The 21448-nt window shown below is 39.5% G+C and overlaps 1 protein-coding gene across 10 annotated transcripts in view; it reads right to left on the bottom strand.

The window, feature by feature from the left end:
• The window catches only part of LOC126379095 (neurofibromin), a 129966-nt gene that overhangs the window by 25581 nt on the left and 82937 nt on the right, over window positions 1-21448 (bottom strand). For 8 of the 10 annotated variants that reach the window (XM_050027666.1, XM_050027663.1, XM_050027665.1 and 5 more), the window contains 8 exons: window positions 17326-17415; window positions 16388-16498; window positions 15798-15927; window positions 15045-15120; window positions 13975-14062; window positions 13051-13149; window positions 12028-12166; window positions 5014-11277 (listed from right to left, as the gene is read on the bottom strand). In XM_050027666.1, the coding sequence (XP_049883623.1) occupies window positions 11222-11277; window positions 12028-12166; window positions 13051-13149; window positions 13975-14062; window positions 15045-15120; window positions 15798-15927; window positions 16388-16498; window positions 17326-17415 (789 nt within the window). In that variant the 3' untranslated portion in view covers window positions 5014-11221. Of the gene's footprint in view, window positions 1-5013; window positions 11278-12027; window positions 12167-13050; window positions 13150-13974; window positions 14063-15044; window positions 15121-15797; window positions 15928-16387; window positions 16499-17325; window positions 17416-21448 lie in introns of those variants that run through there. The other 2 variants (XR_007568240.1, XR_007568239.1) reach the window with 2 other exon arrangements.

Genomic DNA, 21448 nt, shown 5'->3' on the forward strand with positions numbered 1-21448 from the left:
ATGTCAGGCGCCTTTGGCGGACCAGGATTGATGGGGTTGGTAATCCACCTCACAACCCACTCGATAGAAAATGGTCTGAATCACCCCCCTTAGTATTCGTTACGTTGCGACTAACACCTTGTATAGGCTGTTTAGTTTGAAGTAGGTATTAACGTATTTTACAAAGGAATATAAGAAATGTTAACTTACCTAATAATTCTTTCAAAAATATGAATTAAATGTGCCTGTTCCATTTACAAATAAAAACTATTATAAAGATTAGGCACATCACTAATACTTATAGTAAGTACTTATTCTCTAAATAATTATTTTTAATTTAAAACTTTAAGAAATGCAGAGCATTATGTTTTGAAATTGGAATGTGTTGTGAGACTCGCGTCACCATGGCAACGCGTCTAGCCATTTCGTTCGGAAATCCATGGCTTTGATTTGTTTCGTTATAATAAATATTGCTTTTTCTTAATTAAAACACATAATAAGGGTTCTTACCGCGTTTAAAGTAGGAATATGAGACTCCCGATATTTCGACACTGTTGCAAGTGCCATGCTCACGGGATGACTGATGAGATTGGAGTGGAGTAGGTAGATCCATAATTTTCTACGGGCAGACATATCTGTCTACCCTCTTTCTTTGCCGCTTATTCTTGTTCGCTTGTTCCTTCTTGTCCTCAGCGCCGTTAGTGTGCGACTCTTTCTCGCCTCGACATACGTCACCCGTCACTCTCTCACAGAACTGCACAGAAAGAGACAGATGATCTCTGTCGTGGCGAGAAAGAGTCGCGTGCTTCCGGTGCTAAGCCCGCTGGTCTTATCTATAGAGTAAAATTTACAAAAAGCATAGGAGGATGTTAGTTACAATGATCATAAGGTGGTGGTGGACGTCCTGAGATAAAAGGGCCTCACTCAGCATAAGTCGCGGCGTGAACCACGATGCTGGTATTATGTGGACCCTGTTGGGTGAGGCACGAACGTCGCGTTTCTCTCTGCTTAAAGGTTAGGTTATAAAACTCATTTTATATAAGTTTTGTGCCTTTTTACTGTAAGGTATGTTCCCAGTGGGAAGTTTTTCGATTTTTATTCGTTTTACACAGTGATTCTCAGCCCGCTAGCACTAAGTTACCTAAAAGTAAAGAAAAACATACATACATAAACTCATGCCTATTTCAGCAGACTATGGAATTCCATTTGTTTCGATCCTGACACACTTCTCTTGCTTCCTCCACATTCATCAATCGCTTCATACACGCACGCCGGGTCAGAGTAGACGGTACTAAACCTTGGTCAGACATTTGGTCAATGTACGTCCTTCTATGTCTTTCTCTGCCAGCCCTACCACCAACCTATTATTATTTATTTTATTAGTTTTATTAACAGTAAGTAAAACTCTTCGTCTTTTTTTTTAATAATTGTAAAGTAATAAAACAACAACTTTAGACAATAATTTTTATTTTACTAAAACATCAAAATACGTAGATATTTTTGCATCAATAAGTACCTAGATATCTTTTGTACAATATAAATAGGATCTCTTAATAAAATATTAATACTGTAACGTATAAACTGCTATTTTATACTCAATGAGCAGTTTTCCAGTTAGTTCCATCATCATTTCAGAGATGGCGTTCACATCACTTTACGAAAACTTTGTATGACGGGATAATATTTGGTTGTACAATATACATTTAAATAACTTTTGGAATAAATAATGTTGGCATCGGAAATATTGCTTTAAAGCCAACGTAATAACATGAACTCATCAAACACAAACCCGTTATTGAAAACCGCATCAAAATCGGATCATTAGTTTAGAAGATAAGTCGGAACATTACTTTTGCACAAACGCACACACAAACAAACATTTCTCACCCTAAACGCATATACCTGCTCCGTTCCGTCGTGGGTAAAAAGTAATAAAAAGTAATGAATATTATTCTCATATCCAAGGGAAGTTATCCGATATACAGGGTGCTAGTGACATCGTAACGAATACTAAGGGGGATGATCCAGACTATGATTCTGATTTAATATCAAGTGTAATTTTCCGTCACAAAATTAAAGTATATTTTTTGTTTTTTTAAATTATTTTCAATTCTATCTACGATGGAAAATTCCACTTGATATTAGCTCAGAATAATGAGCTGAATCATTCCCCTCAGTATTTGTTACGATGTCACTTAAAGTAGATAAGGTGTCATTTAAGTATATAAATTAGATAGGGTGTTAGTTACATCGTAACAAATACTGAGGGGGATGATTCAAACCATGATTCCGAGTAATTTTTCCTTACGATGACACTATCACCCTGTATAGTAACAATTTTTAACTACAAAATTATTTATAAGTAGTATGAAAAGTTATGTTTGTTTTTATGTAATCATAAATAATTGATAATTAAAATACAAGTAACTAATATAGAACATATTTATTACTTTTTACGTCGGCTTTAAAGCAACATTTCCGATGCCATACAAAATTATTTATTCCAAAAGTGATTCAAAATCGAAAATATCTTTATTCAGTAGGTAACATAGTCCGCGGAGGTCCGTGTTGCTTATGGTAACATAGTTACTTTGGCAGGCTTAAAAGGCTACTAGGCCAGAGCCGTTAAACCCTTTCAAAAAAAAAATAAAACGTCAATTTTTACATACAGAACGTGTCATCCGCCTTAAACTGCACTTTTGCATTTGAGCGCCATCTCTTTTTATTGAAGGAACTAAAATTACTATGCCTTCTGGGAAACTGCTCATTAGGGCCTCAAAGCTTGCTTACTAGGAGGTAAACTAATGGGGGACTTTCCTGGCCACGTTATTCCAACAATAACATAGATGACGCTGTCGAGAATTAACGTGAAAATTATCTATTTTCTCATTACTCAGTACATAATTATTTTTTTATTTTTTATTATTGATTGATAATTAGTAATTAACATAATGGTGCTAATTCCTGTAAATACCATCTAATTTTATTTTAAGTTATATCTGTCATTTTCTTATCCGCTGAAAAGGAAAGGGACGGGTAATCGACAAGCATAAAATTTATGGAACACACGTCAATTTTAAGCACAAATCTAAACCAACCGTCTAAAAATTTTACATCAGTCAATAACCCGACACAGTTAAGTAGACAGCACGTAAAACGGATTGCATACCAGCGACGTACCTTTTGATTCGGCCGGGTTATTCATTCATTCACTCATTCTTCCTAAAATTAAGAGCTGTGAATCATCCGTCCCTTTCCTTTTCGACGGATATGAAAATGACGGATATAACTTAAAATAAAATTAGGCGGTGTCTGCAGGAATCGGGGCCATTATAACAGTGTCGAATTATCGGGAGTCTCATATCCCTACTTTAAACGCGGTAAGAACCCGTTATGTGTTTCAATTACAATTTAAAATTGCAAACGACGAGTAGATGTGTGTTGTATGTATGTACCTCACGTCCCGCATAAAGTGGCTGAGAAAATGTAGTGTAAAGCTAGCCCGAAGATAACAACCCGTCTATAATTTATCTTAGGCGTAACCTAACACACTTAGCCCTAAAACTTAGGCCATTATTATCCAAAAACTGGTATTCAAGGGGTCTGAAAGGCTACATTGAAGCAATGAGGAAAAAAACTGCGTATTTTCCCATCAGGTGTCGCTACTGTTGAGTATTCTTAAATTTTGACAGTTCCTCATACTATATGAGTGAACAAACATTATTGTTTTGGTTATAACTTTACACTACGATCCTTTGCGCAGCGTTTTACTGCAAAATCACAGTGTTACAGTCATTTATTCCCTAAAAAACGAAAAGAAGAAAACTTAGAAGAAACTTCTTTTCAATCAATATCGCCTTTTTTAACTGGCTGCATTTATTCTTCGTAACTCGTCTTTCAGACGGGATACACTCTACGTTGCTCCACATTTCATAGCAATTTATGACGACGAATTGTGAGTAATCCTTACATGAGACTGACACCTCGGTTGATGCTGGTATTCCACCTCACAACCCACACGAGAAGATGACAAATTTTAGCTGGACAGTATGGCGAACTGTCAAAATTTAGGAACACTCAACAGTGCTGCCACCTACATTTGAACTTCTAGTTTTATCCTTAATAATTAAATAATTAAGTTTTTTTAACATATGACTTGTATGGGCTATGATCCCTTTGCCTGTCCTACGGACAAAATAACCGAAAAAAAAACTAGTTTTATCCTCATTCAAGTAAACAACAATCTTCTTATATTTGGCTAAATGCATAGCGAAGCCAAAAAAAACAATCTGATATATAAAAGTAAGGTTTTGATTTTCCCCGAAGGGTAAGGCAAAGGGAACTATGCCCATACAGCCATGTCTTACGTATTTTTTTTCTTGATGATTAATGAAATTATGAAAGGTGATGATGATGAAACCTAAGCCCCCACCCTCGGAGTAGACTCCTACTCCGAACCCCAAACGAATTGACTCAAAAGACCGCATAAACTTTCGAGTTATGAAGCGGTTTCCTGGCACGAAGCGAAAATAGGCAGATACACTTTGTTCATTGAATACTCCGATATAATAACACTCACGAATGTCTTCCGACTAACTTAATGCGATCATTCACCACAAAACACCACTTCGTATTAATTATTTAGATTATTCAATGAAGAAAGCAACTGTCCTGTTCCCGTTTCCCGCCAAAAAGCCTATAAAAGTAAGGGCGCAATATCAACAAATGACAAATAGGAATATTGTTTTTTTTTTTCAGTTAAATAGCTTCGATGTGACCTTTTTACCCCAAATAAAAATAAGTTTAGAATCACTAATAAAAAAAAAACACAACAACAGGCGACAACGACAATAAAAAAAATAACTTTTGAATGATCAAACCGCCTTGTGCGTATAACTCACAAAAAGTATATAAATGCAAAGTATACCTATTTAAACTGTATATAATAAAACGAATATAAGTACACTACTAAAATCACAAGGTATGAATATATATAAGAATATAATATAATATATATAATGATGCTAATTCCAGCACTCACCATCTAATTTTATTTTAAGTTATACCTGTCATTTTCTTATCCGCCGAAAAAGGGACGGATGATTGACAACTGTTAATTTTAAAATGAATGAGTGAATGAATGAATGACCCGCGCGAATCAAATAGCTATGTCGCTGGTATGTAACCCGTTTGACGTGTGCTGTCAAATTAATCCTGTCTGGTTATTGGCCGATGTAAACTTTTAGAGGGTTGTTTTAGATTCCTGCCTAAAATTGACGTGTGTTCCATAAGTTTTATGCTTGTCGATTACACGTCCCTTTCCTTTTCGGCGGATAAGAAAATGACAAATATAACTTAAAATTAGATAGTGTTTACAGGAATTAGCACCAATACCAGAGTACAAAAAGAACACTTTAGGAACACCATACATATATGTAGCGGATAAGAAAATAAGTCAAAGATTATACTTTATTGCACACAAACAAAACATACAAACATCAACAAAAACATTATCAATAACAGGTATAACTTAAAATAAAATTAGATGGTGTCTACAGGAATTACTATACTCGTAAGTTATGTGTTATTCCGTGTTTGGTTTTATATGTGTTACTGTGAGTCTCTATAGAGAGTCGCCCAGAGGTTCACGTTTAAATAGTATCTCCTAAACCGTAAATAATCGCTGAATATGCATGGGGGTGCTTCTGAATGAGCCCCTCTATCTATTTTTTCATTTTGAACGTGAACCTCTGGGTCACCCTGTATAATTTTAATTAGCACCGTTGTGTATTCATACTTTGTGATTTTAACAATATACTTGTATTTGTGTCAAAAAAATAAAAATACTAAAATAAAAAATTGCAGCAGGAATCCCTGCTTACTCAAACAACCTCAACCGGCGCAAAGATGCCCATGACATTCGCCGCGTGCGCACGTCGAATGGCAATGGACAACACTGGATTTAAACTGTGTCAGAAAATATAACCTTTATTATTCTAAGTCCTATTAATAATGGGGCATTGTAATAATAATTATTATAAAATAATAATAAACATTATTAAAAAAAGACATTCAAATATTAATTTACAACAGCAACACACAAAACATCGACAGGTAATATTGTAAATTGATCTAAATTAATTTGTACTCATATATTTCATATAGCCGTTTCATTTAAAACTATGCATTACTCATATCTAGACAAAGGGTGAAGATAGTTATATATATTTTTTTATTTTCCGAGACTCACGAGTGCGATAATTAAAGACTTTACATACTACGTTCCGCAAAAAAAAAATAGAGATGGCGCTGTCCAGATATATCTTGATAATGAAGAATGTTAACTAATTTTGATTATTAGCATTCCATAGTTTCTGTCAAAAATAAAAAAAATACTAGTGAAAGAATTACGTCGATACGTCAATTGGGTGAATATAGTGCCAAGTTTGGTGGCGAACTTTCATATTATTATTGAAAAAGGATAGTTCTAGCTACGAGGAACAAGTTACCTAAGTTAGTGTTAAGTTACCATGTCGATACCCAATTTTTCACGAAAAAATAACAAGAAAGTTCGCCACCAAACTTGGCACATTTTGATATTCACCCAATTAGTTTCCTATTTATAAGTAAAACAAGTTGTAATCGTACGACGCAGGCCGCCGGGTACGGTGTGACGTCATAGTACAACACGCTCAGTCTGACTCGCTCAGTCCGCTCACAGTCGAGAGATAGTTAATGTCATTTGCGGCAAATCTACAATAAGTCACGTCAAAAAAAAAGCTAAACTGGAGAGTTAAAATGGCCACATCGAAGCAATTCATTTAAAAAAGCATTATTACTATTTGACATTAAAATTTGTTTAGATCTTTTTTATTATTTTTTTTGGATTTTTTTAGATGAATTGCTTCGATGTGGCGATTTTAACCCCACAGGTATCAACAACGTTCATTTCAATGTAGAATCATTAGAGAACATTTATGAAGCTATATTAATTTCAATGTAGAATCATTAGAGAACATTTATGAAGCTATATTAGTTTCAATTCAATGTAGAATCTATCACCACTTCGGAACGTCTTTGCTAAGGCAAAAAGTTACCATCGTTTGAATCGTTCTTTCTCACTCGCACTCGTGCGTGTTTTGTCTGAAAATAAAATATTATAGCATCTTCACCATCTGTCAAGGATCTATCATGCATGCGTCTATACTTTCAGGGGGTTAAAAAGGCCAAATCGAAGCAATTCATCTAAAAACCAATATTGCAATTTGACATTTAGTAAAAGCAAGTGCGCAATGCCAACTAATGTCAAAAAGCAATATTGCTTTTTTGGATGAAGTGCTTCGATGTCGCCTTTTAACCCCCCCCCAGTAGCCGGTTCATGTAACCTAAGAGACCTTCCTCACGGCACGACCGGATTATGTATCCTATAGTCAAATCGTCACTAGTTTCGATATTGCACAAATTGGGTCGTGTCAAGATAAATTATGAAATTCTGATTACTAAATAAAGACAGATCTAAAACTAACGAAAAACATATATATTTTTTTCTATTTAACTTATTTATGTATTTTAATCAAGAAAACCGTAATAATAAGTCCGACATTTTATTACGTTTTTTATGACGATAGTAATTTCGTGTTTTGACGTTTAGTAAAAAGTAACTGATTTGACTAGTTGGACTAGCATATTACATCGCACCGTAAGGAAGCTCCCTTAGAGCGACCGTCAACCTTTCTTTCACAATTTTTAGGTCAAAACTACGCGGAAACATACAGGGCTTTAGTGATACCTTACTGATTACTCATACTTAGGCCGTATATAGAAAGAAAGCTGGAAACTTATAAGCGCTTACCGGCGCTTGACAGCGCTGGTGACCCGCGTAGAAAAATATATGAACGCGCGCCGATAAGCACTGAATAGTTCCGACAAGCTTCAACCTTTTGTGCTGTCCTAAGTGCCCTAACGGTTATCGTAAGGATGCGCGATTTCAGGAAACTACCCAATTGCCTAATTATGTATCCTATAGTCAAATCGTCACTGGTTTCGATATTGCACAAATTGGGTCGTGTCAAGATAAATTATGAAATTCTGATTACTAAATAAAGACAGATCTAAAACTAACGCCAGCCTCCGTGGTCTAGTGGTTAGAGCGTTAGGGATTCCCGATGGGGACATTGTCGAAATCACTTTGTGAGACTGTCCTTTGTTTGGTAAGGACTTTTCAGGCTTGAATCACCTGATTGTCCGAAAAAGTAAGATGATTCCGTGCTTCGGAGGGCACGTTAAGCCGTTGGTCCCGGCTATTAGCCGTAAAAACACCTCCACCAACCCGCAGTGGAGCAGCGTGGTGGAGTATGCTCCATACCCCCTCCGGTTGATTGAGGGGAGGCCTGTGCCCAGCAGTGGGACGTATATAGGCAGTTTATGTGCCCTAACACCTGCACTATTAAAGACCTGTACGAAGCCACTGACAATGCCGTAAGCGTGGCCATTATTGGTCAGCAAAAATTTAGCTTCGATCGCCATCGACTCGCAAAGAAGAAGAGAAGCTTCAACACGCGCTGGGCGCTGCCATTTAAAATTAATAAACAACTCGACAACCTGTTTCCTTTGTGTAGAATGAACCAGCGCTGTCAAGCGCCGGTAAGCGCTTATAAGTTTCCAGCTTTCTTTCTGTATACGGCCTCAGGGGGATGATTCAGTTCATGATTCTGAGTGTCACGGACAAGCGCCATCTAGTGCATATTTTAGGAACCAATTAGTTCGCTTCGTACGTTTGTCATGTCAAGATATTTGACTTAACTTAGTAAGCAAGAAATCTAACAGATGGCGCTATTAACGAACGCCAATAAAACAGTTCTACCAAAATGGAGTGAATGACGGAACACTGCTTTTAGTTTTCGCTCCCGATTTATATTACGACAAACCGATTCAACCCAAAATATACATATTTACATATTTCTATTTCTTAATGTTAATATGCAATGGAATTTTCCGTCGCATAATTCTTGATTTTTTTATTTATTTGTTTGTACATTATCGATTATGCGTACACTATTTTCTAGTGCAAAATTCTTGATCTTTTTATTTATTGTTTATTTATTTGTACACTACAAACAGGCACAAGGAACATAAAAAAACAGGCAGTGCACACACAGTGTGCAGTAGGCAGTTTTTTTGTTTTTTTTTTATTTATTTTAACTCTATTTTGCGACGGAAAATTCCACTTGATATTTACTCGGAATCATAGTCTGAATCATTCCTACTCAAGTTTTCGTTACGGCGTCACTTACACCCTGTATATCATATCTATTACTTAGGCACTATATTTCCAGTATAAATATTGTTCTAGTATAAATATTGCTTCCGGGGTTTTCTGCTATTTCTTTATATTAACACTCCTATTCTGAGATATTTACTCGAACCTTTCTCAACAGCCTCCGTGGTCTAGTGGTTAGAGCGTTAGGCTCACGATCTGGAGGTCCGGGTTCGATTCACTTTGTGAGACTATCCTTTGGTAAGGACTTTTCAGGCTTGAATCACCTGATTGTCCGAAAAAGATGATTCCGTGCTTCGGAGGGCACGTTAAGCGGTTGGTCCCGGCTATTAGCCGTAAAAACACCTCCACCAACCCTCAGTGGAGCAGCGTGGTGGAGTATGCTCCATACCCTCTCCGGTTGATTGAGGGGAGGCCTGTGCCCAGCAGTGGGACGTATATAGGCTGTTTATGTTTCTCAACTCTGTCCTCATTTGAGGCTCAAGGCTTTCCTCGAACTCAGTACAAAATCGGTATTCTTAAACGATGCTTCAATGTTAACTCGAGTTGATTCCAGTTACCCATGACGTCATTATTTTCGTATTATTATGTTGGCAGTACGACATGCTCGACTCCAGTGAGTAGTCCTCAAGTCGAAGAGGCAAATGTCAATTTAGAATACCAAAACACGGAGGCCGAGTCGAGTGGAAGAGTCGAGTCGATCTTAGAATATGGGTGAAAATGTCTCAATTATCACTTGAAATCTTAATATTTATGTCAGAGATGCGCCAAGTAACACTTTTGCCGAGTAACGAGTACCGAGTTTTACTCGGCTCAATTTTTTTCCAATCGAGTACTCGGCCGAGCTCGGTGGCGCAGCGGTAAACGCGCTCGGTCTGCGATTGTTGAAGTTAAGCAACTTTCGCAAAGGCCGGTCATAGGATGGGTGACCACAAAAAAAAAGTTTTCATCTCGAGCTTCCGTGCTTCGGAAGGCACGTTAAGCCGTTGGTCCCGGCTGCATTAGCAGTCGTTAATAACCATCAATCCGCACTGGGCCCGCGTGATGGTTTAAGGCCCGATCTCCCAATCCATCCATAGGGAAGGCCCGTGCCCCAGCAGTGGGGACGTTAATGGGTTCAATCAAATTCGCATTTCGCGCGGGTAAACAAGTACAAACAGGTTTGCGCCGGTCAAGACGTCGGCTCGCGTTGATACACCCCTCACCCCGCCCACGCCTTCCAACTACTAGTCACTTGATTGTTTGCAAACAAACACGTCACGTTGCGCGTCATAGTAGATAAATAATTGAAAAAGTTTGTTATTTACCAATGGCTGTATACTCGTTACTCGTCATCAAATAACCGAGTTATTCGGCCGAGTACGAGTATCAAAAAACTCGCCGAGTACGCAGAGTACTGAGTATCAAACGAGTACTCGGCCCATCTCTAATTTATGTAATTCTAATGACAGTTACATCGCTAATTTTATAATAATGAATGACGATATCGCATTTGAAATCCGATATCGTAACTCAAAAGCATGTCATGGTAATAATAGGATCCTAAACACGAAATAGGAGATCATTTTTTTTCCTTTCTCTCTCTCTGTCTTACTTTCTCCATACATCTTTTCGGCCTTTTCTAAAAGCGCTGGCCACACACACACGCAATAACAATAATAGTAATACACTTCGGGTTGGAAGGTAAGACAGGCAAAAAACCATCATCCCACTATCACCTCGGTTTTTCACAAGGTCCGCTTAACTAACCTGAAGATTTGACAGGTCCGGTTTTTTACAGAAGCGACTGCCTGTCTGACTTTCCAACCCGCGAAGGGAGAACCAGCCTGATACAGTCTAATCAGGATTATTTTTCATTGGCGGGCACTTTCAGAATAAAATAATCGTTTATCAGAATAATCAGTAAAGGTTGGTTCACAACGATACGCAATGCAGGCACCCCCTGTGGTATTGAAACAAGCTGTGTTAAGTAGACAGAGTGTCCGACCCGGAACAGTAAAGGGTGGGTTGTCGGTGTACACCTGAAAATAATAAAAAAAATATGTTGAACAAATATACTGCAACTTATGCTATACCATGCTATGCTATGCTATGCTACACTACATTATATTATTATACATCTTATAACGTAGCAATTTTACAGTTAGGTACATATCTCTCGTCTCTTTTTACGAAGCTGCATACCTTTAGTGCGAAAGAGACGTATCTTTACTCGGTCGGTCGGTTGTCTAGCTTGTCTAGTACCCCAAATACTTCCACCGAACCACCACCATAGTGAGGCAGCGTGACGTATTCTCCTTATCACCTTGGGTTGACTTTATCACCTTGGTTGGGAAGTCTGCGTTCAGCAGTAGGACGTATGAAGGCTGCTTATGTTATGCTATGCTATGTTATGCTATGTTATGCTATGTTATGCTATGTTATGCTATGTTATGCTATGTTATGCTATGTTATGCTATGTTATGCTATGTTATGCTATGTTATGCTATGTTATGCTATGTTATGCTATGTTATGCTATGTTATGCTATGTTATGCTATGTTATGCTATGTTAAGCTATGTTATGCTATGTTATGCTATGTTATGCTATGTTATGCTATGTTATGCTATGTTATGTTATGCTATGTTATGCTATGTTATGCTATGTTATGCTATGTTATGCTATGTTATGCTATGTTATGCTATGTTATGCTATGTTATGCTATGCTATGTTATGTTATGCTATGATATGCTATGCTAAGTTCTGCTGTGCTATGGTATGTACGTACGTACCAGGGCATCTAGTATCGAGATCGGGATGGTCCGGGTCGGGTGGAGGGCGGCGCGGCGCCTCGTCTCCCGGTAGACAGGTCTCCACCATGGCTTCAAGGCAGTTCACGAATAGTTCGCTGCTCTCTGCCGTGCATTGGTTCTGGAGGACAAAGATATATAATGAGAAAACCGGTTCGAACCCCGGTACTGGATTTGCACCAATGTGTTATTAACTTATCTTAATTGTAGTTTTCACTAACACAGTTGGCTGGACCATTACAGGCGATACGGCTCACCAGCTATCACGTTGGTCTAACAGAAAGCTCGGTAAGGTGTCGGTACTTAGTTCATACGATGGATGTACCTCTGACTACACTAATTGAGATATACTCCCACACAATGTAACATCCATCACACACACTTCTAAGCTCCACAAGCGCACGCGTTGTTACTGCGCTCGATGTGATCGTGTGTTTAAAGCGAAGTTCGGTTTCGCTTGCCACATATGAGCGCATAACAGACATGTCTAAGGGCGCCGTTATCCGACACGATAAGGACTAATATATATGTCATATGTCAATTTACGGGTGGGTGAAAGCGTCATCAGGGGAGCTCCTGTGTCATAGGTTGTCTTATCTTTATCCATATTGGACGTTCAGGGGTTCCTCGACCATCAAACACAAATGTTACTGAAAACAAACAAGTCCTCCCTTCTTCTATTCCAACCACACTTTTTACTAAATTACAATTTTACTTTCTTCCAAAACTTCCTTTTGTATTGAGAAAATTAACTGTTGCTCCAACTGACAGATCGGGGGCCTTGTCCAGATTACGTCATTCTGCGTTTTCGAGTCACAATTTGTGTAACAATCTTTATCTAACTTGAAAGAGTTTGTTACATACTCAAAAGTACAGTTTCAATAATGTTGACAGCGCTAACTAATAACAAAAATAAGCACGCCACTTGACCTTCAAATAAGTAATCAAATAAGAAACTAGATGTCGCTAGTGTAATATATCCTTCACAATCCATCATTACAGTACCTTAGTGAAGGGTCCGGCGAAGCGCCACAGGCCTCCGAAGCCGCAGCTCTGCATGTAGTGCAGTTGCTGCTGACTCGCGTCCTCTGACGCTATCATGTTCTGTGAACACAAGGACCGATTCAGAAACATTATATTCCTGCGTCCTTGTTCCCCAAATATACGATGATGATAATGATGATGTCCTCCCAGACGTATCCATCGACGGCGACATCCTTAGCTAGCGTTAGCCTGGGCTCTTGCATGGGCGCGGGCGTGACTAGCAAAACCAAATTTAGTTTTGAAAGTCCTGTTGCAAGAAGCACAGTAGAGAGTCCCATTTGAGTTATAAGTGTAGTGGTAGGAGGGCTTGGGTCGAGTATACACGGTGTTAGTGACATCGTAACGAAAACTTTGAGGAATGATTCAGACCATGATTCTGAGTGGAATTTTCCGTCGCAAAAGTATAGAACTGAAAATAATTTTAAAAATGTCATGACTTTTCCGACAGGACATTCCATTTGATATCGACTCAGAATCATGGTCTGAATCGTCCCCCTCAATATTTGTCACGGTGTCACTAACACCCATACGCACTTGTATGGCTACTGTGCGTACTTTTTGGTGGCAGGGTTATAAACAACAAAGGCCCCTGACATGGCTCATATAACGACTACTTACTTACATTAGTAAGTAGTAACCGGGACCAAAGGCCTTCCGAAGCACGGATCATCTTATTTTTAGGACAATCATGTAACAATAATGTAACATTACAGGCTGATCACCTGATTGTCCTAAACAAACTAGGGATCACAAAGTGATTTTTTGTGATATGTCCCCACCGGGATTTGAACCCGGGACTTCCGAATCGTGAGCCCAACGCTCAACAACTAGACCACGGAGGTCGTTCTTTTTTTAGAAGCGTGCTTTTTGAGTGGGATAGTTTACCTGTATGATGCTCTGGACAGCACTGAGTATGACCTGGTCGTGACAATGCATCAGCACATGGTTGATCTTCATGTCCAACAGGCTGTGACTGCGGAACAAACAGACATACATTCATTTTCGGACGTACAGGGGAATTTTCCACTCTAGTGAATTGGGAATCGTGTAATATTGTAAAGGATTGTCATCACTAATTTAAGAGCCACGCTCTTGTCGGTGTAGCATTCTCCGTGCTACTTTTTAGGAAAAAATAGGGCAGTGGTTTCCCTCTTGCCTTCCGCCTCGCAGTACCCTGTGTGACGCGAGTGAGATGGCGCCCATCGTCATTCGTACATAACAAACGTCACATCCGCCTAAAACTACTGCAGCTTCTCACAACCTGTATAGCCGGGGAAAAGAAGCTGCAAGAAAACCCTCGGCACAGGGCCCTAGACGTTCTTTAACAATGAAACCTAAAATACTGTTATACAATTTAGTAATTTGGCTGCCTTATCAGTCCGCAGACAGTTAATCCTATGCGATCATATCTTCTAAATAATCACTAATACATTTATAGTTTGTCGACTATTCGTCCCGTTCCTTCCGGCGAACAAAAAAATGACGGGTATAACTTAAAATAAAATTAGGAAGTGTCTGCAGGACATAAACAGCCTATATACGTCCCACTGCTGGACACAGGCCTCCCCTCAATCAACCGGAGGGGGTATGGAGCATACTCCACCACGCTGCTCCACTGCGGATCTGAAGTAATCAGGGCCAATATTATGTACTCCATAATTAACCATAATTTTATATACTTCACGGAAGTCCTTAAATAGGCTCCGGACACAGGTTGGCCGCTGCAAGGATAATCTCTGGTGGGGATACCTGGTTGATGGTTGCGATGAGTGCGAGTGTGGAGTATCAGCATAAACTATGGCTCACCTTTTGTGCTGACCTAAGTGCCCTAACACCTGCACTATTAAAGAGCTTCACGGAGCCACTGACAATGCCGTAAGGGTGGCCAATTATTGGTCAGCAAAAAATTAATATTGATCGCCATCGAGTCGCAAAGAAGAAGAAGATATACTTACATGACTGGGAACACCTTGGGGAAAACCACGGACCCCTCGGCGAGGTATTGGTACAGCACTCGGATCTCATCTTCATCTGAAAAAATATACAACAATATATTTTTAACTTTTTATTTTAACATAACATTTTGGCAGCGAGGGTGTGCTGCCGCCAAAGGATGTTTTCGGGGTACCGAACAGAGCATAGTACCCCGCTAGCCACAAGTTGGTAGTGTGACCAGCGAACGACGATCCAACAGTGTCATGTTGGAAGTTGTATATATGCGGGCAGAGAGGAGCTGAGATGTGCGGGAATCAACCAATCACCGTGAGGGAGAGAGTGACAGAGCGTCTTCGTTTCTCGCTCTCTCGAACGCTGTGATTGGTCAAATCCGCACATCTCCGCTCTTCTCCGCCCACCTCCGCGTCAGTGGAAACCCGGCCTTACTTAAAACCATGAATATCCTTAAGCGCAAATAAACAATAATTTGAGACAGGACCACGCAAAATGGGAAGAGGAAGGGGGTTTTTGGCCAGCAGTGGGATATTGTAGGATAGACTGGGTAATATTACCTGTATATTACGTATGGCAGACAAAAATAAAAATATTCTGCGTGGATCATATATCCAGCTTAAGCTCCCCTAACCAAGTCTCTGCCGCATCCGTCACACAATGCAGCTCGGCTATACCACCTGGGAACCGGTGCAGAGGGCACTCGTTCACTATGTGAACTGTTCACTATATTTTTGTCTGCCATACGCAATAATAATTACCTGTAGTATATTTGACCAGAGTCGCAAGGACGGTTAGTACCAGCGCCTGCGTCGTGAAGTCAGACACCACTGATGGGTCGAGCAGGCTGTTGCTTTCTGGACTCGTCGTGTCTTTATCTGTCGACGCTTGCTGTGGGCGGAAGAGTATCAAGGTAATGCTTCAGGGGGGTTAAAAAGGCAATAGAACTACTAAGACGAAGACTAGGGCCCTGTGCTGGGAGGTTTTCTGGCCACGTCTTTCCCTCAGCGTTACAGATTCCGATGTGGTAGTAGTTTTATAGCTAGTTACATAATATGTAATTTAATTTTCGACGTTCAAAAAGCGTTAATTTAGTAAGTCAATTTTGAAAAATAAATATTTTTTGAATTTTAAGAAAGCAATATTGCAATTTGACATTTGCGCATATAAAATTAAGTGCGCAATGCAAACGTATCGCTTCCTTAGATGAATTGCTTCGTGGTCATTTTAAACCCCCCAATTCTGTTTCTTTTTCATAACCTATCGCCTTCTTTCTTCCATAGTATACTTAGTAGTTTAGGTTTAGCACGAGCTGTAAAAATGTGACGTCATGTCGGAAAACCTTGGTTACCTTTGTGGATGTCTCAGGATAGTCGCTGTCGCCGTCAGACTTGGTAGACGATGGCCGCTCAGTAGTCTCGTCAGTGCTGCCCGGAGAGCCACGCCCGTCGTCTTCCACCACCTGGTGACGAACAATAGATAGATAGATAAAGTACTTCATTGAGCACAATGGACACAAGAATTGTTCATTTATTTAAAAGCCACGTTGTTTTCGGCGTAGCATTCTCTATGCTATTTTTTTTTGTTAAGTGTAATGACGCTCAAAGTAGTTTATTTCAAAGCCGTACTAGGACTCCTGTCTTCCGCCTCTAAATAGAGGGGTTAAAAGGGCCACATCGAAGCAATTCATCTAAAAAAGCACATGCTTTGACATTTATTTGTTATTTTTTTTATAGATTTTTTGTTGCTTTTTAAAATTGGTGCTAATTCCTGTAAATACCATCTAATTTTATTTTAAGTTATATCTGTCATTTTCTTATCCGCCGAAAAGGAAAGGGACGGGTAATTGACAAGCATAAAATTTATGGAACACACGTCAATTTTAAGCACAAATCTAAACCAACCGTCTAAAAATTTTACATCCGTCAATAACCCGACACAGTTAAGTAGACAGCACGTCAAACGGATTGCATACCAGCGACGTACCTTTTGATTCGCCCGGGTTATTCATTCATTTACTCATTCTTCCTAAAATTAAGAGCTGTGAATCATCCGTCCCTTTCCTTTTCGACGGATTTGAAAATGACGGATATAACTTAAAATAAAATTAGGCGGTGTCTGCAGGAATCGGGGCCATTTGTTCACATCGCGCACTCACTATATGCGCAAATGTCAAATTGCAATATTGTTTTTTTAGATGAATTGCTTCGTTGCGGCCTTTTTCTAGTACTGACAGTTACTGCTGCTCTCTTGCAAGAAAATAAATAAATAAAAAGTCCCTGTACTCACATCTAGCCCGCTGTCAGTGTCCACATTTTGCTCCCTCGCCGCGTCTCCTACTGGGCCGTGCTGCATGCTGTGAGCTCGGCCTTCACTGTCCTATAGCGGATATATCTGTATTACTTACAAGTCAAAGTGCTGTGGTATACAAGGGCTAAGGAACTAGGTGAAGCGGAGTACATATAGTGTGGACTTGGGGCTAATCTTTGCGTGTGTGATCTTGAAGTGCATATCTTCTTAATAATGTGATCCAAATATCAAGCGACAATTATTATTTTTATATATGCTTCTGCCATTACATTGTATTTGGGTGAATATCAGAATGTGTCAAGTTTGGTGGCGACTGTCATATAATTTTTTCGTGAAAAATTGGGGAAATTGGGAATTGAAATATTCCTTTTTCATGTCGGAACCGAGGATCCTTTTGAATCTTTTTCATGTCGGAACCCAATTTTTCACGAAAAAATAATATGAAATTTCGCCACCAAACTTGAAATTTTGAGATTCACCCATTTTTGAATAATGATGTATCCGAGTAATGAGAAAATAGGGCTGTGGTTTCCCTCTTGCCTTCCGCCCCGCAGAACTCTGCCTGACGCGAGTGGAATGGCGCCCAGAGTAGTCTATTTCAAAGCCGTACTAGGACTCCTGTCTTCTGCCGCTGAATAGAGGGGTTAAAAAGCCACATCGAAGCAATTATTCCGTTAAATCTCCACAGCGCCATCTGGTTTATTTTTGGGAAACGTAGCCTGGAAAGTGCCTTCATCTCTGAGCCTATCTAAGCCACATCAAAAAAACACTTAATTATTTTTTTCAAGATCACACACCTTTGCGATATTTTGGGAGTTAACATTTAGATGTAAATAATAGTATTTTCAAATAAGATTTATTTAAAGGGGTGTAATATCTAAGTTATTGGTGCTAATTCCTGCAGACGCCATCTAATTTTTTATTTAAGTTACACCTGTCATTTTCTTATCCGTTGAAAAAGAAAGGGACGGGTAATCGACAGGCATAAAATTTAAGGAATACACGTCAATTTTAAGAAGAAATCTAAAACAACCATCTAAAACTTTTACATCGACCAATAACCCGACAGAATTAAGTAGACAGCACGTGAAATGGACTGCACACCAGCGAGATGCCTATTTTATTCGCCCGGGTTAGGCATTCGTTTTAAAATTAACTTGTTGACAATCATGCGTTCCTTTCCTTTTCGGCGGATAAGACTGTGACGGGTATAACTTAAAATAAAATTAGGAGGTGTCTGTAGGAATCGGGGCCATTATGTTGCTTTTATTGGGAATATTATGTACATTCTCAAGGGTCAGGAGATCTAGGGTCTCTAGAAGCTTTTGGTGATTGTTAGGCCAGGTTTCCACTGAAGGGGAGATTGGCGGAGAAGAGCGGAGGTGTGTGGATTTGACCAATCGCAGCGTACGAGAGAGCGAGAAACGAAGACGCTCTGTCACTCTCTCCCTCGCGGCGATTGGTCGATTCCTGCACATCTCCGCACAGCACATTCTCTGGGAAACGATGAATTAATATTGTGACGTCACACGTGCACATTTGTACGCAGATATGACTCAGATGTATTTTTTTTTTGTGTATAGTAATTAGTGATGTTCCGAATATCCGTATCCGTATCCGCGGATATCCGACATAAAAGAAGAATCCGTATCCGTGTCCGTTACTTTTCACGCGGATCTTTTACGGATCTTTTTCAGGTGATTAAGTAGAACTATTAATTAAAAAACTGTAAAATTCCATTCAGATTGTTTTACCATAACCAAAACAAAAGTACTACCCGCGCAATGCAAGTTAAAACGTGTCCTGCCTGACGTTGCGGCGAGCGAAGACGTCAACTATCGTTTCAAGGTCGCGGGCGCCGAACCCAATCGAATAATATCGAATGAGAAAATTAAGATTCGTATCCGTATCCGTATCCGCGGGTCTTTACACTAAATATCCGTATTCAGATCCGTATCCGCGGATATACATTTTTAACGATCCGGCACATCACTAATAGTAATAGTGGAGATGACCTCCGCGCTGGATTGTTCTTGGTGCAAAGGTTGTCCATTTGTGCACCGAGGAAATGCGGCTAGTGTAAGGCCTCAAACTGGATGACAACGGCAGCGGCGCGGCGGCATATACAGCTGTATATGCCCTCATCGGGAATGTTCCCAAAGTGGGAATGTTTCCGTTGTAAAAACTCTTTAATAGCAAGGACACTCGCTGCTTTTCTTTTTAAAATTCTTCTTTCTTGTACTCTGATCTATCTACCTAAAGGTTAACGACCTCCGTGGTTGAGCGTTGGGCTCACCATCCGGAGGTCCTGGGTTCGATTCCCGGTGGGGACATATCACAAAAATTACTTTGTGGTCCCTAGTTTGGTTAGGACATTACTGGCTGATCACCAGATTGTCTGAAAGTAAGATGATCCGTGCTTCGGAAGGCACGTTAAGCCGTTGGTCCCGGTTACTACTTGCTGATGTAAGTATGTAGTCGTTACATGAGCCATGTCAGGGGCCTTTGGCGGCTCAGTAATAACCCTGACGCCAGGGTTGATGAGGTCGGTATTCCACCTCACAACCCACACGATAAGAAGAAGAACCTAAAGGTTAGGTTCGGTAACTTTTGCGCCTTCTTACTGCCCGGAACTTTCCCAAAGTGGGAACATTCCTCGAAACCCCGTCGGCGTGGTGGACGGTTTTCCTCATTCAGCGCTATGGCTATCAGCCCACTAGGGTACCGGGTGAGAGCCCTCAGCACTCCCCATATGGCAAATCTACAGTCACGAAAAATAATACAAAACAGTTTTCCTAGACTAAAACTACGGTTTACCCTGGGAGGTCCTATGGAGTCTTTCGATGTGGGAACAGAGAAAGATCTTTGTGTCTTGAAAAGCATTCTTGCGGTTGTCTAAAGAAGCGAAACATGCAATACAATAAGGAAGAAAATACAGGAATACAGGTGACGATGTTGTATTCGTTATTTGTGTAATATAATTTTTGAAAAAAAAAAAAAACAACAGAAATTCGAACCGTGTCACAAAAAAAAAATAAAAAAAAATTGATGAAAGAAGTCAAAATTAACAATACGAGAAAAGCGTATGTATAAATTAATTACAAAATGCCAGTATCACGAACGTTACAAAATGCCAATATCACGAACGTGACAAAAAGAAAATATCACGAACGTTACAAAATGACAATATCACGACCGTGACAATATGCCAATATCACAAACGTGATAAAATGACAATATCACGAACGTGGCAAAATGCCAATATCACGAACGTGGCAAAATGCCAATATCACGAACGTTACAAAATGCCAGTATCAAAAACGTTACAAAATGACAATATCACGACCGTGACAATATGCCAATATTACAAACGGGATAAAATGTCAATATCACGAACGTGGCAAAATGCCAATATCACGAACGTCACAAAATGAGAATATCACGAACGTGACAAAATGACAATATCATGAACGTTACAAAATGACAATATCATGAACGTTACAAAATGCCAGTATCACGAACGTGACAAAATGAAAATATCACGATTGTGACAAAACGTAAACATCACAAAATGTCAAAGTGACAGTATCGCAAAAGTTTTTTTTTTTTTTAACAAAATAACGAATACAATCGTCGCAAAGCGCGGCGTGTAACAAGGACAAGAAATACAGACGCATACAAACGATACAGTCATAGTCCAATGCAAGTGGCGTGAAAAGTGGTAGAGTAGTTATGGTTAGACGTGGTACACAATCTATAGATACTGAAAGATAAGTTGGTTAATATGGGTGGTGGCTGGAAGGTCCATTGATGGCAATCGGCCAATATAGAGGTATACAGTGTTACTTACAAAACAAAGACTAAAAGATAAACTATGTTTAAAATATAATCCGTATACGAAAGAAGTCCCAAAGGCCGCGGCGCTACTGTCGCAGATTCTGCATAGAATTATTATGACTTGTCAAGTTAGTTTCATTAAAATCCGCCGACTTCTTTCGTGGCGCGAAATACTATTTCAAACCTAGTTTATTTTTAGTTTGTGTTTTGTGGTAAAACTGATAGTGTTTTAAGGGTGTAGGGCTAGTCTAGTTCCTATCCTAAA

Source organism: Pectinophora gossypiella, chromosome 28 (assembly GCF_024362695.1).
Source record: "Pectinophora gossypiella chromosome 28, ilPecGoss1.1, whole genome shotgun sequence".
NCBI lineage: Eukaryota > Metazoa > Arthropoda > Insecta > Lepidoptera > Gelechiidae > Pectinophora > Pectinophora gossypiella.